This window comes from Chelon labrosus (genome assembly GCF_963514085.1).
Source record: "Chelon labrosus genome assembly, chromosome: 3".
In the NCBI taxonomy this organism is placed as follows: Eukaryota; Metazoa; Chordata; class Actinopteri; order Mugiliformes; family Mugilidae; genus Chelon; species Chelon labrosus.
This window is the reverse complement of record NC_140339.1, coordinates 20931820-20956749: the sequence shown is the minus strand read 5'-3', so window position 1 is coordinate 20956749 and position 24930 is coordinate 20931820. Positions and strand designations below refer to the sequence as shown.

The following is a 24930-nucleotide window of genomic DNA, read 5'->3' as shown; positions in this document are numbered from 1 at the left end:
GTAACCTTTACTGGACAAGGTAGCTCCCTGATGGGAAACGAGGGAAAATGAGGAAAAAATAAATAAAAATTACCCAAGGCTTTAATTCTGGGGACATCAGAGAAAATGTTCAGTGTTTCTGTATAGGAAGCTGATAGCATCAATGGTCCTTTATTATCCTGGAGGCTTACTTGTCCTAAGAAAAATCATAATCGATACACGCTTAACTTTAAAACAAGGCTTCATGCTAAAATTTAATGATTTACAAACCCCCATTTTGTTCTCTAAAAGGCATGTGAGTGTATAAACCCCAGGAGTCCATCTCTGTTTCAACAAGCATAAAACAGGAGGGAACAGGAGGGAGAGTGAGGAACAGAGAAACACATGGAGAGAGAATTGAAAGAAAGAAAAGGATGCTGATACACGTTAAGAGGCCGCTGGTGAGTTGGAGGGATGAAGGCACAAGACAAACAAGTGACGGAAAAGAGAGAGAAGAGCGGAGCAGAACTGTGTTTAAACTCGTTAGCCAACTTGTTAGCGGAGTTACTGAGTGTGAAGGAAAGCAGGCAGGCTGAATTAGAGAGGCACACTCTGGGACAACATTGAGCAATATTGACTGGAAGGTGCTGCACTAAAAGCCCAAAGCACTGACAAGTGAATGGAATAGCAATGATGTGAGCGAACACAGATGCAAATATACGTGTGTGTGAGTGTGTACACATAATCTCAAGAAATATATACTTTGAGGTGCACGCACACAGAATTTAAATTTCTCCCTCATGAGCACATACGCCCCAGGCTGTGTGTAATCGAACACGAGATTGCCTCCTGCTCTGTAATGACTGATTTCCTCTCTGATATCCAATCGCGTCTGAGAGAAATAAGAAAAGCAAGTCCACATGTGTTTTTGTCAAGTTGGCACATTTTCAGCTGATGAGCTGCTAAGCTGCTGCGAACCATTCATGCACAAACACACAGACGCACACAAAAATGTGCAGGCTCCCATTCAGATCACAAGTGTACATATCAAATCTGGTTTATGGAGCAAACTGTATGTCGCTCACACATATACGAACACGTAAGCATGCCCGTTACTGGTCGAGCTACGTACATGAAAACACTGTATGTGCCTGAAAACTGTGTGTGTTTATTTGGAAAAGGTTAGTGGAGGCAAAAATGCCACAGAGAGAATAATACCCAGTGTACTAGTGTTTGACAAAAAGGATTTTATTGGGTATTATATGCCTTCGTTGGTGAGTCAGCAGGAGAAGGATGACAGAGCTGTCATTGTCAGCATCCTAACCACTAGGCGAACAGGATATGTCAGAACATGTTTTAAAATTATGAGTAACCAAGTGTAGTGGCAGCAGTTGAGCAGAAACAAATCGTGAATGCCCCAAACCAGTGGTTTATAATTGAATGTGTGCATGGGACTGCAAAAGTCCAGGAGTGCACTGTGATAATAACAATGTGAACTGCACTGTCAGCTCTCAAATAAACAATGGAGGTAGACACAGATTTATTTTGTCCTACAGGTGGTACTGTGGCCTGAGCTCAGACCTTGGGATACAAAATACCGTTATGGGTTTTTGCCGTACTGTACAAGAACTTTCTACCTTTCTACCTACCTTTCTGCCTGGAAGACGTTCAGCACACACACGGTGGACTCTGTTGCAGCCCATGCACACAGGACTGAGGGTCATCTGATCTTGACATAACCTATTTCACACCGAGACTAACTGGTCACTGCAGTTTTCTCCACTGTACTTTGACATGAGCACGAGCTAATTCTGCCTGTGGACAGACATTTTTGTAATCCTCCTCTATGTGTTAGCCTATATACACAAAGGTTTAAAGGGAATATAAAATCTATTTAGTAAGACTGTTGCTAGTAGTATTTTTAGTAGTACTGTAGTATAAGTTATTTTTGTGGCCACTTGTTGAATTTAAGTATAATATTTACAGTATTTACTTCTTTAACTCTGTTTGGGTCTTTGGTGTCTCTAGAGAGAAATCTCTGTCCTTATCTTCTAAATTCTCCACTCTGTGTTGATCTATGGTTTGGTGCTTGACACTGAAAAAGATTTCTGCTGCTGTCACAACAACACGGATGAGTGCAACAAGACTGAACCAAATAAATCACATTCAAATTTATTTTAAATTAGAGATACAGGACCATCAACAAAAAAGTGTACAGTAGCAGGCAAACATTCAGACTACTCAAAAAAGAAAAAGAGAATTTTTTTTTTTTTTTTTAATTATTGAAAACTGGATTCATCAAAAGTAGAAAAATAACTTCATTTATTTAGCAAATCCTAAATAGAGCAAAGTGTATATTTAAAATTGATCATAGTAGATACTGTTTGCTTTGATGACAATTTTGCAAACTGGCAATACATGAGGTCGTCATGAGTTCAATTAGCAGGAGGAGCTTTGTGAGCTTTTTGAGCTCATAAATTAATTTTCTAAATCATATGTTTGAGACCATAGTTTTGTGATTGTTTTGTTGATGTTCACCAAATCACTAAACATTTTTTTTATTTTTATGTTTTATGGTATGATGTTGCATGATGTTCATTTTGTAAATAATATTCAGACGTAGAGTAAAATAGACAATAAAGCAGGGTATGCTTTAGGGCGTGGCTACATTGTGACTGAAAAGTTGCTACCGTATGGGTGCGTATGATGTTTTGGGGTCCTCGGTCAGGTCCTCTGTCCTCTCCAGGTCCACCCTCTCAGCCATTTATGGTCACTTCTGGCTCCAGAAAACCAAGATGTCAGACTTGAGCCTTCAGCATGGTACTCCACAAACCAGTGGGCAATGTCACAGTGACTACTTGTGCTTCTTAATCAGCATGTGGCCAAGAAATACAAGTGAGTGGATCATTGACCCTTGAAAATGTGTATGTTGGTCTGCAGAATCCAAATCTGAGATTTTTTTAGAGACAGTCAAGAGTGTGCAAAACTGTTATCACATCAGACGTTGGCTACTTTGAAAATCTAAAACTTAAATATATTTTGCTTTGTTTAAAATATATTTGAAATACTTTATTTCAAATGTATTTTTTGTTTTTCTCTGTCTTAAGATGTGTTCTGCACTGTAGAAAACCGTCAAATGCGTCCAAACATTTGACTGATAATTTTTGTGCATGCCGCAGTGTCACAGCAAGTGGAAGTTCAAGATTAGCCTCGTCTTTTTTTTTTTTTTTTTATATTTCCTCTGTAATTCTGTCTGTGTTTGTCTGCCTGTCTACTGAGAGATGAAAGAGCTATGATTAGGCCATAAATACTTTATCAAAGCATTAATAGTGCACACACACAGACACACACACACAGAGAACACACACAGATGCAGCCTTTGATCAGGTCTGATGGCCTTTGTAGTTTTCCACAGAGTGACAGTAATTGAGCCGATTCCAGCAACATTAAAGACATAAACCATCCAGTCACAAGTTTTTTGAACTGACATGACGGGACAAAGCAAACCAATCCAATTCCTCGATATGAGATGACAGGACCTCCCTTTCAGTGCCATCCCAGACCCCCATCCATCCATTTAGAGACATCCTATCTCTATGTGTATTCAAAATGTCACTGGACTCATTTTGATCCGCCCCTCCTACCATGAATACTGAATTAAAGCACAGACATACACAGTACAATCCAGAGATTACTGTAGTACAGTTTGGTGTAACCATCTCAGGGTCTTCTCAGTCTAATGAGCATGCATGTAAATGAAGGGCAACGCCTCACACAGATAGAAAAGTTCTAATATAGTAATATTAGTCTTACAGTAAATCCAGTACTGAACTTTTCTGTTTACCTGTTCATTAACCTAAACTATGGAGTCCAAAATGTTGTAAGTGCAGTTTGTTTTTTATTCCCCACAGAGCATGACACTTTTGATCTTATTTTCCATTTTCCACATCACAGGCTTCTCACCACACCCTCCTCTCATTCGCCTGTCTTTCTTTGCCTCTGTTCCTCTATCCCACATTTATCATTTCTCCAAGTTTCACCCAAACCTAATCAGCAGAAATATTGTGTGTGGCAGGCAGAAGAATAAATGAGAAAACACATGAATGGATGCATGGTCTGACATTTTCTGCATCATTTTGAAGTAAACCCTTCCAGACAAAATGTGCGCTTTGGTACCTTTTGTACAGATGCAGTAATTGTGTCATTCTCCACAGTGGGCATGGCAGTGGCTGCATTATATCAGGCCTGTAATTCTTATTGAGGATTGTCTTATTATTTGCCAGAGAGCTCCTTCCATTTCATTTTACGGAATATACTTCATTCACTCAAGATGAGAGAAAGGACTCCTGCAGACACTTACATCTCTCTGAGACCTCCTCCCAAACTTGTCCCTCCTCAGTAGCACTTCACCTCAGTGTCACCTCAAATGAATCCACACCGCTGCGGAAGGATCTCATTATTAACAGGTATAAATAAATCGGTAAACTGTAGGAGGTTCTCCACATCCATCTTCATAAGAAGGCTGCAGCCATCTCCATGGTGACTGATGGGATATATGTTTCCTCAACTGAGGGGCTAGACTGTGTTATGTGCTGTTTCTCTGGATCAGAGAGCCTTTTCTATAGACTGAATGTTGAGCTCAGTTTGACAAACCAGATGCAATTGAACAGCCTCACTATATATTCTGCACGTGTATAGAGCTGCAGTTAATAATTGTTTCTCTTTATCAGTTGGTCTGCCTGTTATTCTCTTCATTAATTGTTCAGTCTTATCACATAATAGTGAACATTGCCATTATACAATACTGTCATATTATGTGCACACTACTGTGTGAACAAATAGATGGGTCAAACAGCAGGAACTGAATCCCCATTGTGGGCCAACTAAAGGTTAAATTATTATTATTAATTATTATTACACTAGCACAACCCAGAGGATACAATCCAATTCTTTGTTTTGCTTAGCAGACTGCCCTAACCTTAAACTGTTTAGTTTCATAAAAGACTAGGAAATCCTATAAATATTCACATTTGACAAGGTAAAACCAGATATCTTTGATTTGTTTTGTGTTCTAAAGTAGCAGAGTATCGTACAGTGAGTTCAGCAGTGGTTCACATTTACCTTTGATGTAATCAGCAGTCCACATCAGTCCTCGGTAAATTCTCTGGGATAGCTCTCAAGTGGATGGAGCCAGCAGAACAGCTACGTATGTTCATTCTGACACTTTGTATTGGTTGAGATCAAGCAGCAACCTCAGATAAATTGGAGGGCTGGCTTGCTACAAAAGCAAATTAACTTAAAATGCCCGACTGTAAAGCTGAAATAAACATGTTTACAACCTGATACAACAAAAAAACAGGCTTTGGTCCCCACGGCTGATTTCCCATACAGATAACTGTCCGGGTCACCTGTTTAAATCATATTAAGGCTTAAAGTTATGCATGATTAATAGGTGGGTACTGTTACAGGTTGTTAGTGGTCCGCTAATGCATCACCCACCTGTGTCAGCTCTCCTCACGCTCCACCTCTTTGTCCATTTTTGGATTAGTTGACACTCAGATGGAGTCAGTCAATACCAAGATTGAGACACAACGCTGAGCTTTAAAACCACCCTCCAGGAAATCTGTGGGTGATGTCAGAGAGGGTTCATCCATGTTTATATATGGTCCATGACTGAGAGCAAAGAGCAGGTGGTTGTGTCTGTTGACAATTACAATTAACTTTTTCAGAGTGACACCAATGGATCACGTTCTAATCCTGCAGCTGTAAGACTCGGCATCTGTGGCGAAATGAAAGGCTGGGACAGCGGTAGAGGAAAAAGAGGAAGGACCTGTGAGAAGCAGATAAAAATTGCTTTGTGATCTCTTAAAAGCTGGGAGTTTGTATGTGTTGGTGTTTGGGATGCAAAGGGCGTCCACCAAGCGGCTCTGCAGATGTGGATGTTCTGGTAGATTGATTCTCATCCCCTGAGAGGGGGATTGTGCGTGTGTGTGTATTTGTGGGAGACACAGAGAGAGATTGCCTCACCACTGTTTGCACTACCCCGTATCCGTGCTGTAACTAACCGATGCTAACTTTTCCTAATAAGGTGAAATTGTCGGGGAAGTAAAATACCTCTTGTCATGCAGCAGACAGGTGGATAACATAGGTAGAATATTAGAAGATGTCTCCTCTTTTACTCACCAGTTCATGTGATCTATTTAATACCAGATGATCTAAATGCGTAGATGCATGCCATCAAACCTGTCTGATATCATCTTTAATTTATTTCAAGTGTGTTCATATGGTGGTTAAGTCATAAAGTGTTTTTGTATCCTTGAAGGTCCTACAACTTATTGAGCAGAAAAATAATTAGTTAACGCTTTTAACCAGACGGAAGAAATCATGTTCAAGTGTCACTCCAAGCTGTTGTTCACAATTTTCTGATATTTTATGAATAAATTAATTGAAAAACTACTTTAGATTTTCAGATTAATCAATAATGATCATTTTAGATCCCGCCCTGACTTGTATTTGTCAGTTTAAGGCTTTACACACAACGATGCAGCACACGTAACACCAGTGTTTCACATGAAGCATTATATACTTTATTATTTAGCTCACATTCAGTCATTAGGTTTCTTTGATAACAACACAATGATACTCCCAGATATCTGGGCCAAATTTCTCACAGAATATACAGAAAATTTTGAACCTCATCTTAATCATCTGTGTGTTTCTGTTATTGGTGACGTCTGCATTGTTAAATGAAAATCTAATGAGTGCTCTTAACTGTATCTTGATGTTTTGAAATGCACACACACATGGCTGTTCTATATGTATCACTGTAATACAGATTTCATGGTACGGAAGATGAATGTCTGTGAGAGCGACTGAATAACAATGAAGCTGTGGGATGAGGAAAGCATGATTTGTATGTATGAGAGACAGAGAGATTTTCACAAAGATTTTTGCACATTGTGGTTAATAAGTTGAGTAAAAGCCCTCATTTCCCGTGAGGTCTTACTCTAATGGTGTTTATTACAGCTGCAGATTCACATCGAATGTTGATGAGTTCTGGTCCTGAGCATCAGCACGACATCTGTCTGGGACTCCCTTTAAATCTTGCCCTCCCTCTCTGCAGGGATGTTGTCTTCTCTTAAAGAGAAAGACAGAATGACACTCTAAATACCAACGTTACCAAAGTTATAAATATTTCTCTTCTCGCTACACGAGGCAGAGAAACACACAAACACACCACAACCCCAAACACATGCACAAACACACTCACTTGCAAGCTCCGGCTCAGTAATTGACACATCAAAGACAGTCGAGTTTATTTTCTTTTTCTTTTTTAGCTTTGACTTCTTTGTTAACTTACTTAGTGTCTCAGTGTATTTATTGTTGTTTTCTCCTTCATCATCTCTTTCTGTCATTCCCTTTCTTTTTCAGCCATTTTATTATTCAAACCATGTCAGAGCCAACTTCACTAGTTGAAAGAAACACACCATCTCTGTCCTTGGTTTGGAAGCTTGTATGTTTGTTCATTTGTTCCTGGCATGTGTCGTTTAAACCACGAGGACCACCATAATTCATTGTGAGAGGTTTATATACACAAGTGTTAAAGAATCTCTACAACTGGTATGAGGGAGACACACTGTCAGTAATTTGTGTTGAACATTTTAGGGTGAAATTCATCTTCTCTTAATGAAGATATGGGATTTATTTTTTATTTTAAATTGATAAAGGTATGTTTTGCTGACACAAGTTTAAACAAGGTGTACAAATTTATATATATATTCACCCATCAGGCACAACTTCAGAGAATGGACATGGGCCTTCTGAGGGTGTCCTGTGGTGTCTGGCAACAGAACGTTGTTAGTGGGGGCCCTTGGAGGGGCTGTGGATCATCCCACAGATATTTGATCAGTTTGGGATCTGGTATCTGTTTTTGTGTGTGTATGTGTCAGGCTGCATCCTGCTGGGGATGGCTGCTGTCATCAAGTAGTGTCATTGCTATGGGGTGGGGGTGCCTGGTCTGGTCTAGGTGGGTGGTACATGTCTAAGTAACATCCACATGAATGACAGGTCCAAAAGTTTCCCAGCAGAACATTGCATCGTCACAAGGTGGTCAGTGTTATTTACTTCTCCTGTCAGTGGTTTTAATGTTGTGGCTGATCAGTCAGTGTTTGAATGCTTAATATGTTTCTTAAGTCACAAAAGGGGATTCCCCTCATGTAATTTTTGTGAACTCCACCATTACTCACTACAAAGTCGTGGACGGTGATTTCCTGCAGTAAATGTTGTGTTTGCGTCATATATCAATTGAAAGTGTCAGTCACTTCCATTTGTCGTTGCCTCAAAGTGACATGATGAGACTAGGTGAACTTGGTACCTGCCCACTTTGTCGCCAAGGGTTTTTTCACAACATAGTTATGTCCTACTGAATTTTATGAACGTTCAGTGGTCGCCACATCACTGCTAGTCTTAAGGGTTTTGTAGCCATGCTAGTTGCTATGTGAAGTACAATAGTGTTTTGAGCTAAATCATCATGTTAACATCTTCACAATGATGTGTTCTCCGTCTTAGTTTAGGCTGTTAGCCTGCTAACATTCACTAATTAGAATGAAATACAAATTACAACTGAGGCTGATTGGAGGGTTTTACAGGTCAAATACAACGTCATGGTGACACTACATGGAAAATCTGTATTAAAACAGTGGTTGATGACAAGCTGACTAACAACAGTCTAGTGTCAGAGTCATATTGCTACCATTAACTGAAAACAAATGGGAAACAAATGTTCATGTTCCCTCATTTTGTTTTAGTGGAACCTCGTCTAATAGAAAATAATTGATTATGAAATAATGCTGATATGTATAACTAACCAACTTCCATCAACACTAACAGGTAGACAGTCAGTAGTGGTGTGTAGAAAATGGTGCTTTAAATTGTAATTTACAGACAAGTACACTTGACACATCATTAGGTACACTAGTGAAAACAAACAAATCTAATGTAACAGTCCTGCATTAAATCTCTGCTTCATGATTGTCAAAATATTCAGTTCATGTTGCGGTACATTTTGGAGCTTGTGGTGCTGTTCAACTGTACTGAATTAAACACTAAGGTGTTTCTGTTATTTAGCCTAGCCCTCTGACTGAAATGTGGTTGTCAGAATTATTGAAACGTTGATACAACACAATATTATTCAATAGCACAATTGAATCAACATCTCTCTCAGTTATTTGAAACGAATGCTGAATACCATAACCTTCATGAAGCTAAGATTTAGTGCAGGACTGCTATATTAGAAAGAATTAGTTTTCACTAGTGTACCTAATGAACTGGCAAGTGAGTCAGTGAGTATTTCTCATACTGATTGTTTTAGTGAGGAAAGAAGTAACTCTCTCTTTTCTCAGGTGTTTTCATAGAAGCTCTGTTCCACAGTAATTGTTTGTTGTATTTTATGTACTATCATCTTCTTCAGTACATTTCAGAACATACCGTATATATATTTACAGCATTTATTCTCATTTTCTTTAACTTTCTTTTTTTCACAGTCCCACAGGGAGACACAAGTGTTTTACTTTATCAGTTAAACTCCATTGTAGGTGATCAATGAAAAATGCTTTTTTTTTTTTTTTTTTTAACTTAGCTGATAAAAAAATATACAAGCATGACTTTTATTTCAATGCCTTTTTATGTTTCTTTTTAAGATAACATCTCTCGCTCAAAAATAACTAGTAGGTAATTTTACCCAGTTGAATCCCCTGCGTCTCAAAACATGTCATGTTTCAGTCTAAGCGCCGCTGGGCCTTTGCAGTGCCAAAGATATTCAGAACATATGATGAAAGGCATTGTCGTTCCCCGAAGCAATTTAACAAATAATCACTCTCCCTTTTGTCTACACTTTTTTTTTTATCCCCTTTCACTCTTTTAGGTGACATGTAATTGTTTCACCATCAGTGACGGTGAGCTGCAAGAGATTGGAGTCGGGCTGTATCCAAGGTAACACACACACACACACACACACACACACAGACACATAAAGGGCAATGTGAGAAGACGACACATCTAAAAGGCGTCATTAATTTCAATCTGGCTCATAATCTTTGTTAGATGGTAACCTCTGTCTCTTGCTTGTACAAAAAAAATAACGCCACAAAATTTTAAATGCAGCTCGGAGTCACCTGCTCCATGACTGCGCCCCGGCAGCCCCACCCATCCCTACCCACTCAGTTTCAAAGCCCTCCCCACTCTCCTCGCTTTTTTCCTGACAGTTCTTTGAAGTGCGAGGAGGAAACGAAGGAATAGAGGAAGTGATTTTTTGTCGTGAGGCAAAAACTTGAAAATGAATGTTGACAGAATATTATAACGCTGCCTGAGGAAGACTGAGGCAAAAGACAAGCCCAGAGCTCAGGGCCAGGTTTGACTTCAACTGATTGTGTGATTGATGAAGTGATTGTTGCCTGGAACATGGGAGAGAAACACACACGCACAGACCTGCACACAACAGCACATACACAGCAATGTGATGTACACTGTAATCCCTGTATAGAGTCCTGGGTGAATGGAGGGGGATTTGGCCGGTTGTGGTACATGTTGTTAGTGTTGCCACACACACACACACACACACACACACACACACACACACACACACACTGCAGGTATCCCAGCCAGTATATCTGGCTGGTGTTGAGATGTCAGATGGTCACAGTGGCATTACCAAAGCTCAGCCAAACCATGTGTGTCTGTGTGCGATTTGTGTTGTAACTCATCCATAAATGATGGGCCCGCTCGCAGGATGGTCCCCTGCCTATTCATATTTTGGGTCGCCTAGCAACCACGAGTTTGCCGAAGAGAGGGGGATTATTCTGGTGGGGCTGCACCTCTGTTCATCCCACCACGTTCTGTTCATTTTCCGTTTCTGCTGCATTTCGGAAAGTCTTTCTCTCATTAGCTGACTTTCTCATTCTCCACTGCACTCATCCCTCTATATATTTCATTCTCTGTCGACCTCTCTTGCCAATGCTAATTGGCCTGTTGGAAATATGATGTGAAATCCTCTGAGCTTTCCATCAGAAGCAAAGTGATTCACACTTGAATTGATCGCACAGACCTTTGTTCACTTGTTGTAATCCACCTCAGCCGTGTAACTCAAAGAAATTTGGACTCATGAGTTGCTGCAGTCAAATCCTCACTGAGAACAGGTGTTAAGATCTGATTTTACAACAAAATAAGCGGTTTGCACGATGCGTCACCTGTGAGTGTTGCACTTACGCACGAAAAGTGCCTTAAATTGTTGTGTAATTAATAGGGCCGTCAGTAGATTAAAATATATAAGCGCTATTAATCACATTTTTGATTTCTGTAGTTAATTGAAGCAAATTTATATGACTTCTCAAAATACCTTAAGGGATATTTTCTTCTGCTCTGTTATTTATCAACTTGGTGGACAAAATCTATTTTATGCAAATGCATGTAATTATTCTGACAATCAAACACAATGACAAATGCTGTCCAGAATATTTTCCAAAATAACCTCAAAGGTCCGGCACGCTCAAATGCATGCTGCGTCTGCATTGCAGGCTGTGCAGTGTGTGCCAGCGGGTGGTGTTTGGTTCACATCAACAGCGAAAGCATGTGGCTTTGTTCTCGTCAGGAGAGCCATCTGACAGGGCTTTGGAGCTGTGCTTGCCATTCGGAGGACTCGCTTGTTTATCCCTTTCTTCCGTTTCTGCTTCTCCTTGCCATCCACGGCACCTTCGGGCTCAGGGTCAGATCGCAGAACGTGTGCTCATTAATCGCACCTTAAAAACGATTAATGGGGCCGAAAGGAATTTGCATTAACAGCCCTATTAATTAATAGTTCAGACACAGACTCGTCTCTCCACAGAGCAGAGCACAGTACAGGTTGGATGTAATAGTCAGTGTTGTTAAGGATAACGTTGTGTCACCAAGCTATATACAATAATGAGAGTGATAACAGACAAGTTTCCCAACCCAACAGTACAATTAAATTAACAGAGGGATGAGGAAGATGTCAGTGAGGTGTAGTTTGTACATGTTCATACTTATCAAAATTTAAACACTGAAACAATTTACATGTCATTAAATCACAGCAGATACTTGACTATGACTATGATCAGCTATTTGCTTCCTGGTCTGATTTAGCTCTGTAAAGCTCCAATGCTCAGGCACCTCCCATACATGTTACATACATACAGGGTGGTGAAGCTATCAGTGCTGCTGGTGAAGGAGAGACACAGCAGGAGGCAGGGACATGAAAATTCAAGAGTTTCTATGATGCAGAAAATGTATGCACCCCTGAGTGCAGGATGTATCATCAACATGTTTAATTCAATTTTAAGGAAATTACAAACTGTCAAAATTAAGAAAGCGTAAAAACCTTTTCATTCATTGTTTGTCCAGATATTGCCGTATACATATTGTACAAAACATATAAAACACTAAAATTTTAAGGGGTCTTTTTGGTAAAAACTCTACACAGCAATATTTTTTTCGTTTTAGTTCTTCTTCATTAATATAGTGGTGAACTACCTCTGCACATGAATAACTGTGAATTATAGATGAAGACAACAGTAACGCAGGCGACAGCGCTGAGCTTTTTCTCTCATTAAGCATCAATTGAGCTGAACCATAGTCCTACAGTCTGTCTGTTCTCTCACACGTGTGATATTTTACTTTCCTTTCTACTAGATACAGCAACAGTTGGTTTCTGTTCGTGTGAGCAGATACTGTTAATGTGAGATGGGGTTTAGTTAATTAATCTAATTAGTATGCTAATGAGCTGCTCTCCATCAGATAAAAGCATCGTTTGGAGGGCTTGATTTCTAGTTGATATTCAACCTGCAACTACTCCACTGAAGAACAAAGCCAGGGGGTTACTGATGCTAACACACACACACACATGCACACACACTCTTTGTGTCTTGCACCCATTGTTTTTCTGAATATGATAAACGAGTGCATCAGTAATGGAGGGGGTCATAAAAGAGGCAAACCTCTTCAGGATTTTTTTCTCAGGCATGTGTGCAGTGACGGTAAACGTCTTTTATGAGTCAGGGAGGTCTTCAAATATTTTTTTTTATCAATGCGCAGCTTCAACACACACGATTGGCTTCTCAGCATGGGACGGACATTAAATACAGACTTTACCAAATACTAAAAATATAGTTGGCACTTCTAACTTTGATTACCTGGTTTTGGTTTTTGAGTCTTTCAGTTAATTTGTACGTTACACATGCAAAAAATACTAGATTACTAGTGGCTTCATTATTTCACTAAACTTTAGCTAGTGCAATCATGCAGTCATGCCTTTCTGATCATTTTGGAGGCTGCAGTATGCAGTAATGCTAAAGTGAGAGGTGTTTCTTGGTGTGTTGCCAGAACAGTAAGTCTAGGACATCATTTATTACTCATCAAATGTGCATAATTGCAGCACATTGGGTCAAGAGTGATCAGGCGTATATAAAAGCTTCATCTGATGCAGTTGAACAGTCCTGAATGACTGCACCTCTGCTATAATATGTCCCTTATCTTTACTAACATTTTTACTAAGCTGTACTAAGATTGCCTCAAAATCCGTGTCACTGTGATTCAAATAAAACCCCAGCTCAGTAATACTACTGATATTAAACTTTAAGGGGAAAAAACTGTGAAGTGTCAATAACAGGACCTGTGTTTGCCACAAGTGTCTTGATGGTGACACTGTTGTCAACATAAATCTGCCAGTGGATGAGGAGGAAGATGATTTGTATCTGTAATAAATTTGGGAAATGAGACCAAAGTCTTTGTTGTGACAGAAGTGGAGTACCCATCGTTTCTTGATTTATTTGTGTATGCGTGTCTGACAGAGAGGCTGATAGACCAACAGAAAGAAATAGAGAGTGACATTTGTTATGACAGAAGCAGAGAACTCACTTTGTCACTGTGCAGGGAATTGTGTGTGTGTGTGTCTGTGTAACTTTTTGCTTGAGCATTCAGTTTCATTCAGTGTTTAATGTGCAGGATTCAAATTATGAGTATTCACATTGCCAGATGTTATTTAACACTGTAACAGACAGCACCCTGGATAAAAGACACGCATCAGATAGATGGATGGTAATCCTGTGGAAGTCAACATGTGTTTTTCTTCTCTCATGAATATGTTGCCACCAATTGCCATTTAAGTCGCCACTGGACTGAGTGATTTACGACTCAAAACCACCTGTAGTGGTTGGTTTCTCAGCAGGCCTGTTAAAATTAGTTGCAGCCTTATATTGTGTGCTTTATGTCTTCTCACTGTGTTTAGTGTGCCTGTGTGTGTTTAAAAGAAAGGATGAATGATTTAGGAACACCCACACCAAGACATACATTTGCCAGGTTAAACATTTAATCACCGATCCATTTTTCTCTCCCACCTTCTTCTCCTCCAACTCTTTACTTTCTCTTCTTGTCTTTTCCCCTCCTCGCTGCTCTGTCACTTTTTTCTTCTCTATTCTGCGCTCTCTCTTTTATTCTCCTCCTTCTCCCACCCGGCGGTGCTCGCTCTCCCTTTTGCTCCTTGTTTGCTCTCCCTCAGTTTATCTCTGTTAAACCATGACTGTAGGCCAAACTGCGTGATGTTGTTTGAGGGAACAAAGCTGCAGCTCAGAGCTGTTCAGGATATCAACCCTGAAGAGGAGGTATGTAGAAGAAAGTACACTCACACTGTATCTTTGCTGCATTAATAACGTAGAATATGTTTTCATCAACTGTGATGTTGCACTTGCTTTTATGCCCATGTACTTTATGAGCAACATTTATTGAATGTTCTTTATTCACAGTTGGTATTGATGGAGGATCCAGTTCCTTAGGCGTTTTTCTATAATATATGTAACTAAGAACCATATTTGCCTTTGGACTGAGTTAGTTTTATTGTTGTAATAAATATATTTTGATGGATGTCCAATAACTTGTTATTAGAGAATTAGTAAACTGTGTAGCCAAGTGAAATAAAGCAGCAACACAAGCAAGATGTCACTTTTCAATACTTTATCATCCCTTGTGACTACATGCCATCTGGACTTAGACACACAAACACAACAACACAAACAAAGTACATATAACACAAAATGTAAATAAAATATGAATTGAACTCAAATTTAAACTGTTCTCTCTGCGTCCAGCTAACTATAAGTTACATTGAGACGTTGTCACTGACTGAAGATCGGCGGAAACAGCTGGAGGACCAGTACCATTTTACCTGCCACTGCCAGCGATGTGACTCTCCAGACAAGGTTAGAATATTCAGGGTTAACCCTGTGTACTCTCATTCACACTATTAATTTACTAGCTGTGTTAACATAATGACCCACATATGTCCAATATCAGAGTAAGGCATCAGCTGAATTTTAATGGTTCCATCAGTTTAAAAGAATCCCATCAAGACTAAAGATATATTAGAATGTTCTGGTAAAATTGAAACGCATATCTGATCTCTTAATGCTGCAAGTGGATAAATTTGTGGCTTTCATTGTAAAAATATTGCCATGAAACTCTGCTTTGATACTTGATTTTCACACTCCCTTGAATCCAACACAGCATGTGCAAAAAGATATCTGTCCAGAGAGAGTGCTTGAGAGAGATGAAACAGAGGGACTGATACAGTGATACGCTTTCATGTAGCGACGTAGAAACATCTACGCAATCACTTCCATAGCCGCAGTGTATAAAATCAAACACCTAGGCATCCAGACTGCTTCTACAAACATTTGTAAAAGAATGGGTTGCTCTCAGGAGCTCAGTGAATTCCAGCGTGGTACTGTGATAGGATGCTACCTGTGCAACAAGGCCAGTCATTAAATTTCCTAGCTAAATATTCAAGTGTCAACTGTGGTATTATAACAAAGCAGAAGCGATTGGGAATGACAGCAACTCAGCCACGAAGTGGCAGGCCACATGAAATGACAGAGCGCGGTCAGTGGATGCTGAGGTGCATAGTGCGCAGAGGTTGCCAGCTTTCTGCAGAGTCAGTCGCTACAGACCCCCAGACTTCATGTGGCCTTCAGATTAGCTCAAGAACAGTGCGTAGAGAGCTTCATTGAATGGGTTTCCATGGCCGAGCAGCTGCATCCAAGCCATCACCAAGTGCAAGTCAAAGCGTTGGATGCAGAGGTGATGCACGCCGTCACTGGACTCTAGAGCAGTGGAGACGTGTTCTCTGGAATGATGAACCACGCTTCTCCACCTGGCAATCTGGTGGACGAATCTGGGTTTGGCAGTTGCCAGGAGAACGGTACTTGTCTGAGTGCACTGTGCCAAGTGTGAAGTTTGGTGGAGGGGGGGTTATGGGGTGGGGTTGTTTTTCAGGAGCTCGGCTTGGCCCTTTAGTTCCAGTGAAATGAACAATTCCATGCTGGGGATGGCCCCTTCCTGTTCCAACGTGACTGCGCACCAGTGCACAAAGCAAGGTGAAGACTGTGAGCTAGGCCACATCAGTGTCTGACCTCACAAATGCACTTCTGGAAGAATGGTCAAAAATTCCATTTAGTTGTCAAAATGTTCTACTGGTTGTCATACACAGTTATCTGAAAGCTATTGTGCTTTTAGACCGTGTTTCAAGCTGGGTTTTGTAAATGGCCTTAAGACAATTTGTATTGTTATTGAGGCTACATAAGTATGACCATCCTTTACAGCCAATCCGACTAAGTATGCTTTCACGCCTAAATTGTGTTCTGACTCAATGATTAAATTATATAATATGTTACAATGTTGCATTCAATCTGGATTCGGTTTGTGTTCACTGGGCAATCGAGACAGTGTCCTCAACACTACGCACTTTCAAACAGTTTTGTGATTGCTTATGATTTTGAGGTAAATTTGGATTTCAACATGTTTAGTTTGATTGAGCATCTAGGTTACACAGCGTTTATGTATTTATGCTGAGGAGGTGCATTGCTGGTGTCATACACCTCAGAAGGAGAAGACATACATACAGTGACCTATTCACTCTGGAAACAATCACTAGCGAGCTCTCTATCCAGCATGATTGTGCAAGCGTGATCACTATGTTTACACCAACCCTGACGACCCGACTTTGAGAAAAGATCTAGGCATGAAAGCAGCCTAAGCGTATTAGCACCTGGTAAATCTCTTTGTATTTTACAGTGTAACAGAGTTTTATATCTTGTGTCTTTGGGGAGACTCTTACACTTGGACAACAGAAGTGATATTCTGAGTATTTTGCGTCAACCAGCAGTGACTGGTTTGCCAGAGCTGAAGAGGATGTAATCGTAACAGAGTGAACTACAGCAACTGGGGGTAGGGCAGAAAAGCCAAGGAAGCTTCCATGAAAGGTGTCTGATGCTCCGTGAGATGTAACATTTGGTGACTTTTTCGGAAATAGATGGGATAAATGGAAGTTAATATATAAGTTAATATATTTAAATGTAATTTTACTCAATTGTTTCGTAACTTGGGTGGCACAGTGGAGAGGTGGTTAGCACTGATGCCTCACAGCGAGAAGGTCCCGGGTTCGAGTCCTTTCTGTGTGGAGTTTCCATGTTCTCCCTGTGTCTGCGTGGGTTCTCTCCGGGTACTCCGGCTTCCTCCCACCGTCCAAAGACATGCTCATTAGGTTAATTGGTGATTCTTGGCCGTAGGTGTGAATGTGAGTGTGAATGGTTGTCCGTCTCTCTGTGTTAGCCCTGCGATAGACTGGTGACCTGTCAAGGGTGTACCCCGCCTCTCGCCCGATGACAGCTGGGATAGTCTTCAGCAGACCCCGCGACCCTTAACAGGAACAAGCGGTTACAGAAGATGAATGAATGAATGTTTTGTAACTTTACATTTTTCATATTCCATTCATTATGCCATTTTCTACAGGTTACTTAGTGCTTAGCTTGTATAACTGTTTGCTTTGTTGGCCTCTAGTCACTAACACTTTCCTAGTGGCGGTGTTCTCACAACGTACGACTGATGTTACGTCTTGAACGTCAAGTATTTTGTGAACATGACTTCACATGTCGTAACCACTTGCTTATGAGTTTAGTTTAAAGGCAGTAATGGGAAGGAAATGTTTTAAAGATGTTCATGAACGCATCCTCTCTCTCTCTCTCTCTCTCTCTCTCTCGCTCGCTCTCTCGCTCGCTCTCACTCTCTCTCTCACTCTCTCTCTCGCTCTCACTCTCTCTCTCTCTCTCTATCTCTCGCTCTCACTCTCTCTCGCTCTCTCTCGCTCTCTCTCACTCACTCACTCACTCACTCACACACACACACACACACACACACACACACACACACACACACACACACACACACACACACACATCTATGTCCGCTGTGCTGTTGTTGGCTCAGACAGTGTATCGGTGCATAACGTGTCTCAGCGTACCCTTTCCCGTCCTCTTCTCCTCATTCTTCCTTCTCTCATATTCTGTCTTATCTCTTGCCGTCCTCCTCTTCCTCTGTCACTCTGTCATGCTCCACCTCTTCATAACCTCTCTCGCTCTCTGACCACCTACTGAAAAATGAGAAAATTATCTTGTCTTTCAGCTGTAGTTTTCTTTTCCATCCATCTTAATCCACTGTCTCCTCCCACTGTATTCCAGTATCTCACTGTCTGTCCCGCTCCGTCTGTTCCTTCTTCTCTCTCACCCTTTCTGTCTTTCTGTCTTTTCCTTTTATTCTGCATCTTTGCTCCCTATATATGCCGTATATGACACTTTATTATTACCGTTTATGCCTTCGTGTGTGTTTGCGACAAGGTAAGAGAGAGCACTCAGTTGATTCTCTGGGACAATGGCATTCATATTATTCCAGTAACCTTTGTTCCAGCATGCAGCACACACACAACTATGTCATCTACTCTCTCTTTAATCTTTAGCTGATGATGGCAGGCTGCTGGGTTGTGACCCAAAGTTGTCATGGCGACAAGTGACTGTTGACATCAAACCTGGGGGATGGCGTCTGTGCGTTGTTTGTTCTGTATGTTGTGCTTGTGTTGAGATGCACACGAATAAAGAAAGTGTGTTAGTAATAATGTAGTGAAACTATAGCTTCATTTAAAAAAAAAAAATAAACATATTTAACTGTGTAAAGACATGTAAAATTTCAGATAATCTGTTCAGTAGGAAAGTATTAATGCTTAATTTCGATGCAAAATTTGAACAGATGTTTCTCTCTAGCTGGAACTGAAACTGAATTCTTTCTGTGCATAATTGTCCCACATGGGTAAACAAATGTGATGAGTTTCCAGGAGGGTCATAATGACAGTGATGGCAAAACAAGTTTTAAAACAACAGTTTGAAAGGATGAACAAAGCCAGAATAGAGGTGTGCATAACCATAAAACCTCCTCTCTGCCCAGGAGGCACTCATGCTGTCAGGCGAAGAATCAACATGGCGCCTGCTGAAGGAGGCTCTACCGAGGCTGGAAGGACTGAAGACTGAGTCCAGTATCCTTCACCACTACAGACCAGACACCTGTTACATTTATTTATGACCTTTTCTTCTTGCTCTGTTTTAACCATATGACTAAAAGATTTTAGAAGTTCAGCTTTTGATAAGGTACCAGCAAAATTTGGCCAACGAATACATTCATATGCAACAATGCTAATTCCTCATAGATCACTGTGCACTCTTAGATCACAGGTTAATGTACAAATGGAGATACCATCATTATTAACGTTTCTTCTCAGAGGTTCGTTCAGATGTTGGAGGGCAGTTGAGACTTGGGACATAATTAACTAATTAAGACACTAATTGAATGTGGATTGAATGTGTTCATAGATCTGGGCCATTTTCATCATGATATAACAGAAAGGAGGCAGAGTCAATACTTCTGTCTTTGCACAAAATGAAATCAACAGATTCACGTTAAGGTGTTTTCATATATACTTAAGATTTCCCTTGGAGTCTTGGGTTTTTCCTTAAGTCACCTTCCAGATTGGCAAAACCTGTTAGAGAGCTGCAGTCATCTGTTATTGACTGTTGGTGGCGAGGTTCCTGACGAAAACCTCTACAAGCTCAGAGTCACAGACATGGCTTTAGACGCTTCTGTTCAGCTGGAGCACTGGGAGGAAGCTCTGAGATACGGGGTAAAGACACTTCCAGCGTACAGGTGAGCCCCTCTGTGTGTATGTTTGGATAAAGGATAAAACAAAACATTGAATAATTGAAAATCTGCATGTGTGCTTGGATTCAACAACTTTTGTTTGCGGTATTGATTTTAGGATGAACAGCAAAATGAGAAAAAGGGTGACAGTAATTTTATTTATTTATTTTTACTGCTCATTGTCAAAGCCTTCACAGTCATCACACATCTTCCAGATTTCATTTGAAGTTACTTTAGACCAATGTCAGACTATTTTCTATTCTGTGAAAGAAAGGGGACTGTCTCAGACAGATAACTAGACAAAACTGAGGACATACCCAGCATGGGTGGGATGTACTGAGGAAAAAATACTTGGTATGTCACAGTAATCTGGGAGGATAACATACAATGGATGCTTTTCTTCTGAGTTCGAACTGGAGAATGAACTCTGAAAGCACTGATTGAGTGCAGAAACACTTATGCATTTTTAATATTTGGCCTAATAAAGGATACAAGGATTTTGATCAGAACATGTTGGGACAGTTGGCAGTTGGAAGACAGCGTATCATAGAAAAGATTGTTGTTCAGCTGACTTTAGGAACTACAGGTTAATGTTCAAAACACTGGCAATCTATTACCCAGACTCAGAGTCTGATAACACACCATTTGGATTTCATTATGGGGCGTGTTTCAACCAATACAGAGAAGAAAATATACCTCTGTACGCAATTGGATAGTCCTGCAACCAATCAGAGATATTTTGTTGTAAATAAATTCAACTCCATGGCGCGTGTAAGACGACGTCTCAAAAACATCACCATGATGATGACAAGTATGTCAGCTTGTTCTTCTGCTGTGAGGTTGCTGGTTTCAGGCGATCATCACATTGTGTTCATCAAGTAATGAAGTTTGAGCATGAAGTTTGATTTTATATTATGAACGTTATCTTTTTAAGCTGAATTTTGCAGACAAGCAGTTTTTTGTTTGTTTATGAGACTGATTTATATTTCAGAACATTTTATTCTAACTTTACAAAATATGATTAATTTCATAGTAATTTATTCTTTAGCTCGCTTAGCTGAGTGCCTTCAGATCTAGAGATCAGTGTGATCTGAGCGGCTTAATAACACTCACAATATTATAAGGTAGCAAGAAAGGAACAAAAGAGTGAAGATGAGAAAAAAGTAATCAAAACTGTATAAATGGAAAGGAGAAAATCTGTTTCTCAGATTACTGTACACTACGTCAGCAATTTGTAGTTTGGGACGACCAACCCTCACACACCTCTGTCTCTTCTTCTCTGCAGTGCAGTTTGCTCCAACTCAACATTATACGTGTGTGTGTGTGTGTGTGTGTGTGTGTGTGAGAGAGAGAGAGACTAATTGATCTGGTGTGAAGGGCAGAGCTCTCGTGGCAAAGCCGTGCTCTCACACACACCAGCAACAACATATCCACCAGAGAGAAACAGCAACAGCCCATAAATAAATAATCAGACACAGAGCAGCAGAAAGAAAGAGTGAGCGAGAGAGAATGAGGGAGCGAGAGAGAGGGAGAGAGGGCGAAGAAACGAAAGGGGATGGAGAGATCATTATATCAAAGAAACTGTGAAAAATGTGTCTCAAGGAAGCAAAGACAAAACCAAAGTGAGGAATGGGGGTTTTAGGGGAAAAACAGAAGGGTTAGGGGAGGAAGTGAGAGAGGGGATGAAAGCAAGAGATGAATGAAAAAGAAGAGAGGGGCAGAACGGTGAGGACAGAGAAGAGAGGGGGGACGAATTGACAGAATCACATGAAAACAGGGACAAAGTGATTTGTAGTAGGGGAATAAAATAGCAAAAATTAGAGATGAAATGGGAAAATGGGAGTTTTAGTTGGAAAAGAGCGGAGACAACAGTGGATGAAAAATAATCATATAGATGTAGAAGAAGGATTCAGGAGAAAAAAGTGAGAGAAAGAGAGTGGGAGGAGGATCCTCCATATTCATCTCCTATCTTCCTCTGGGCTCTTCAGATGGCAGGGAAGAAAGATAGCTGCAGGAGTTATCGCTCTCCCTCTCTTTCTCCCGCCCTTCCCCTCATTCTGTATTCCTTTCTTCTTTCTCGCTCTCTCTGCAGGTCTTTTCGGTTTCTCTCTTCAGTTTGTGATGTATCGAGAGGGCTTTCCCTGCAAATAAGGCACACCTGCTGCAGGCTGTACAAGCCAGGCTTATTGAAAGTCTCCATGCATATGAACATATTTCACGCGCACACAAACACATTCATGCATTCATGCAGCTGCATGTGGATCGATATGTGTATCCGGTGTTACTTGGTGTTTCTTTTTTGTGACATCATACTGAGATCTGCAGGACTGATAGGGAGTAACAGTAAACTTTCAGCTGCTTTCCTCTACAGGTTGTGGTTAGTTCCACAGAATCAATGAACAAGGACTTATCCCTGTAGATGTACTGTTGTACTTTAACATTCAGCAGTATTACAGAGAAACATCTGTTGCGTAAGACTTCTGCATTGACGATGTCCTCGGCAGACCAGCGAAGTGCACCCACAATGTGAGTGGCAGCATACGAAATGCAAACTCTTTTGAAACCAGCACTATTGTACCCCTGCTCTTCCATTCTCTGGTGAAGACAAAAGTATTGAAGGCCAATGACTGATGTGTGTTGAAGACAAATTGAAGAAAAGAAAGTATTTTGCAGTTATAACCACTGAATGACTGGTAAGAGAAGGGAGCATCTCTCTTTGCTTGAAATGCTCACTGTCCATAGACACATGGTCTGGATAGAGGGATCTTGAGTAGGCATTGCTTACCTTTAAGCAAGCCCCAAAAAAGTTGGGAGGCAGTGTAATCAACTACTTTGGTCTTGTTGCCTTGTGGCTCACGAGACTTTGATCTGCATTTCTGCAGCAGGTAATGGTGATTTTGTCTGGACAGACGGGTTGACTAATAGTTAAACTAGGATTTAAAATGTTCTTTATCTTACTTACAGATGCAATGTTATTCTAAGTTTGCTAAACTGTGAAAATGTAGAAGTAAACTTACGGCTGCACTGGACAGAAAACAAATTACAATTAAGCTGAGTACTTACAGCTAATGTTTCCTCTGTTTTTACTTAGTCAGATAATCCATGTTTTCCTCTCACAAACAACACGTCGTGGAGCTTTTGTTCCAAACAAGTGCCTCATTAGTTCCACTGCATTTGCCTGGAAATTATACTTTTTTCCCCAACTATTAAATTCTCCTTTATGCCTCTTGTCTTGCTCATAGCCGAGAGCTACGGCTTTCTAACTAGCTGCGTGCGACACGGCCGTATTTCTTTTCAATTTACTCTCAAGGGAAAAAATTAAGGGATAAATCAGGAGACAGCAAGTGAATGGAATGAGTCTAATTGCTTTGTGCCTCTATATGCAAAGAGGAAATATAATTGGAGTTAGGTCTCGATGTGTGTGTTTGGAAGTGATGGCAGCCAGAATCACTGGCGTGGTAATTAAATCAATATTGTAACTTGTTATTATTCATGGAGGACTAATGTTGTTGGTTTAGTCTTTGAACTTTCTATTTAATAATTCAATTTTAGCCACAGGATTGGGGACCACCTCTGTAATTGGTAGAGTTGTCAATTAATAGCTCAGTTAGGCTTGAAGGTGTGAACGAATGGTTTATTAGCACTGAGTGAAATTTCTGCTGGAACGTTATCAGAGAAGCTGTATGAGTTTGAAATCACTCTGGCTGTGGCCCCTACATGATAATTGACTTGAATTTCAATTGATTCACAAAAATGATTTTTACTTTTAAAGCGAAGAGTGGATTTTTTTTATTTAACACAAAGGAAGTTGCTGCTTTTGTTCCATAATTAAATGGTTAAGAGTAATGGCTGCTAATATCCAGTGTGCGTTCTGTTTACATTGCCTCATTGAATTGCAGATTGAACCCTCTTTCGTTTACTGGGGTGAAATCTGGCAAATGCAGCAGGTCATATGAGGTGAAATCAATTCATACTGACCTTATCTTTGTTTGCTCGTATATTAAATCTGGTGTGCATGTGTGTATCCATATGCCTGTGTTTACTTACAGCTCTTTTTATTTGTGTGTGAATGTCAGACTGCACTGGAAAGAATAAATTAAAATGACGAAGGGTTGGTGCTTTGCACATTTTAGTGCCATCGTACCACGGTTCCGTGAGAGAGAAAACAGGAAGACAACAGGAAATAGAGGGAAGATTAAAGGGCAGAAGTAGAGTGGAGGAATGGAGGGGGGGAACCAGCCGAACGACCTCAGCAGCTGTAATCCCTGTAAGAAGCGGGGTAAACGGGTAGGAGCAGAGTATGTGAGATGTGGAGTCAGAAAGGGAATGAGAGATTAGCGGGGAGAGATGGAAAAGAAGAGAGAATAAAGGAAAAGCAGAGTCGGGTAAATGAGTGTTTTGAGAACTCCAGTGTTTGCCAACAACAAAGCTGTTTCCTAAAAGTCTCTGGGGCGTATTTATCTTTATAGGCATATCCCAGTTCTCTGTGTGTGTGTGTGTGTGTGGGTGTGTGTGTGTGCGTGTGTGTGTGTGTGTGTGTATGAACTTTCACTTTGAAGCATGTGCATGTATCTATTTACAGTATGTGGGCTTTATGTAAAAAGCCAGTAAACAATGTTGCAGATCTATTTCAATGCCATCAAATACATTAGCTCCATAATTCAAGTAATGGTTTAAATTCTTCATTATTTGCTTTTTAGAAGATCAAGAACAGTTTATGAGTAAACAATGTGTCTGGAAATAATGCAGAAATAGTGCTTACTTTGCTCTTTTATTTGTAAAAAAAAATAAATAAATAAAACATTTAACTAGTTTAATTTAACAGCTGGTGTTAATCTGTAGATTATTTTAGGGAGTTTTGGATTTCAGTACACCAGAGATGCAAATGTAGGT

At 40.3% G+C, this 24930-nt stretch overlaps 1 protein-coding gene across 1 annotated transcript in view; it reads left to right on the top strand.

Moving 5' to 3' along the window:
- The window catches only part of smyd3 (SET and MYND domain containing 3), a 68504-nt gene that overhangs the window by 40157 nt on the left and 3417 nt on the right, over positions 1 to 24930 (top strand). The window contains exons 6-10 of the mRNA XM_084541558.1: positions 9881 to 9948; positions 14525 to 14627; positions 15111 to 15221; positions 19291 to 19378; positions 19869 to 20043. Coding sequence (XP_084397684.1) covers positions 9881 to 9948; positions 14525 to 14627; positions 15111 to 15221; positions 19291 to 19378; positions 19869 to 20043 — 545 coding nt within the window. The remainder of the gene's footprint in view (positions 1 to 9880; positions 9949 to 14524; positions 14628 to 15110; positions 15222 to 19290; positions 19379 to 19868; positions 20044 to 24930) is intronic.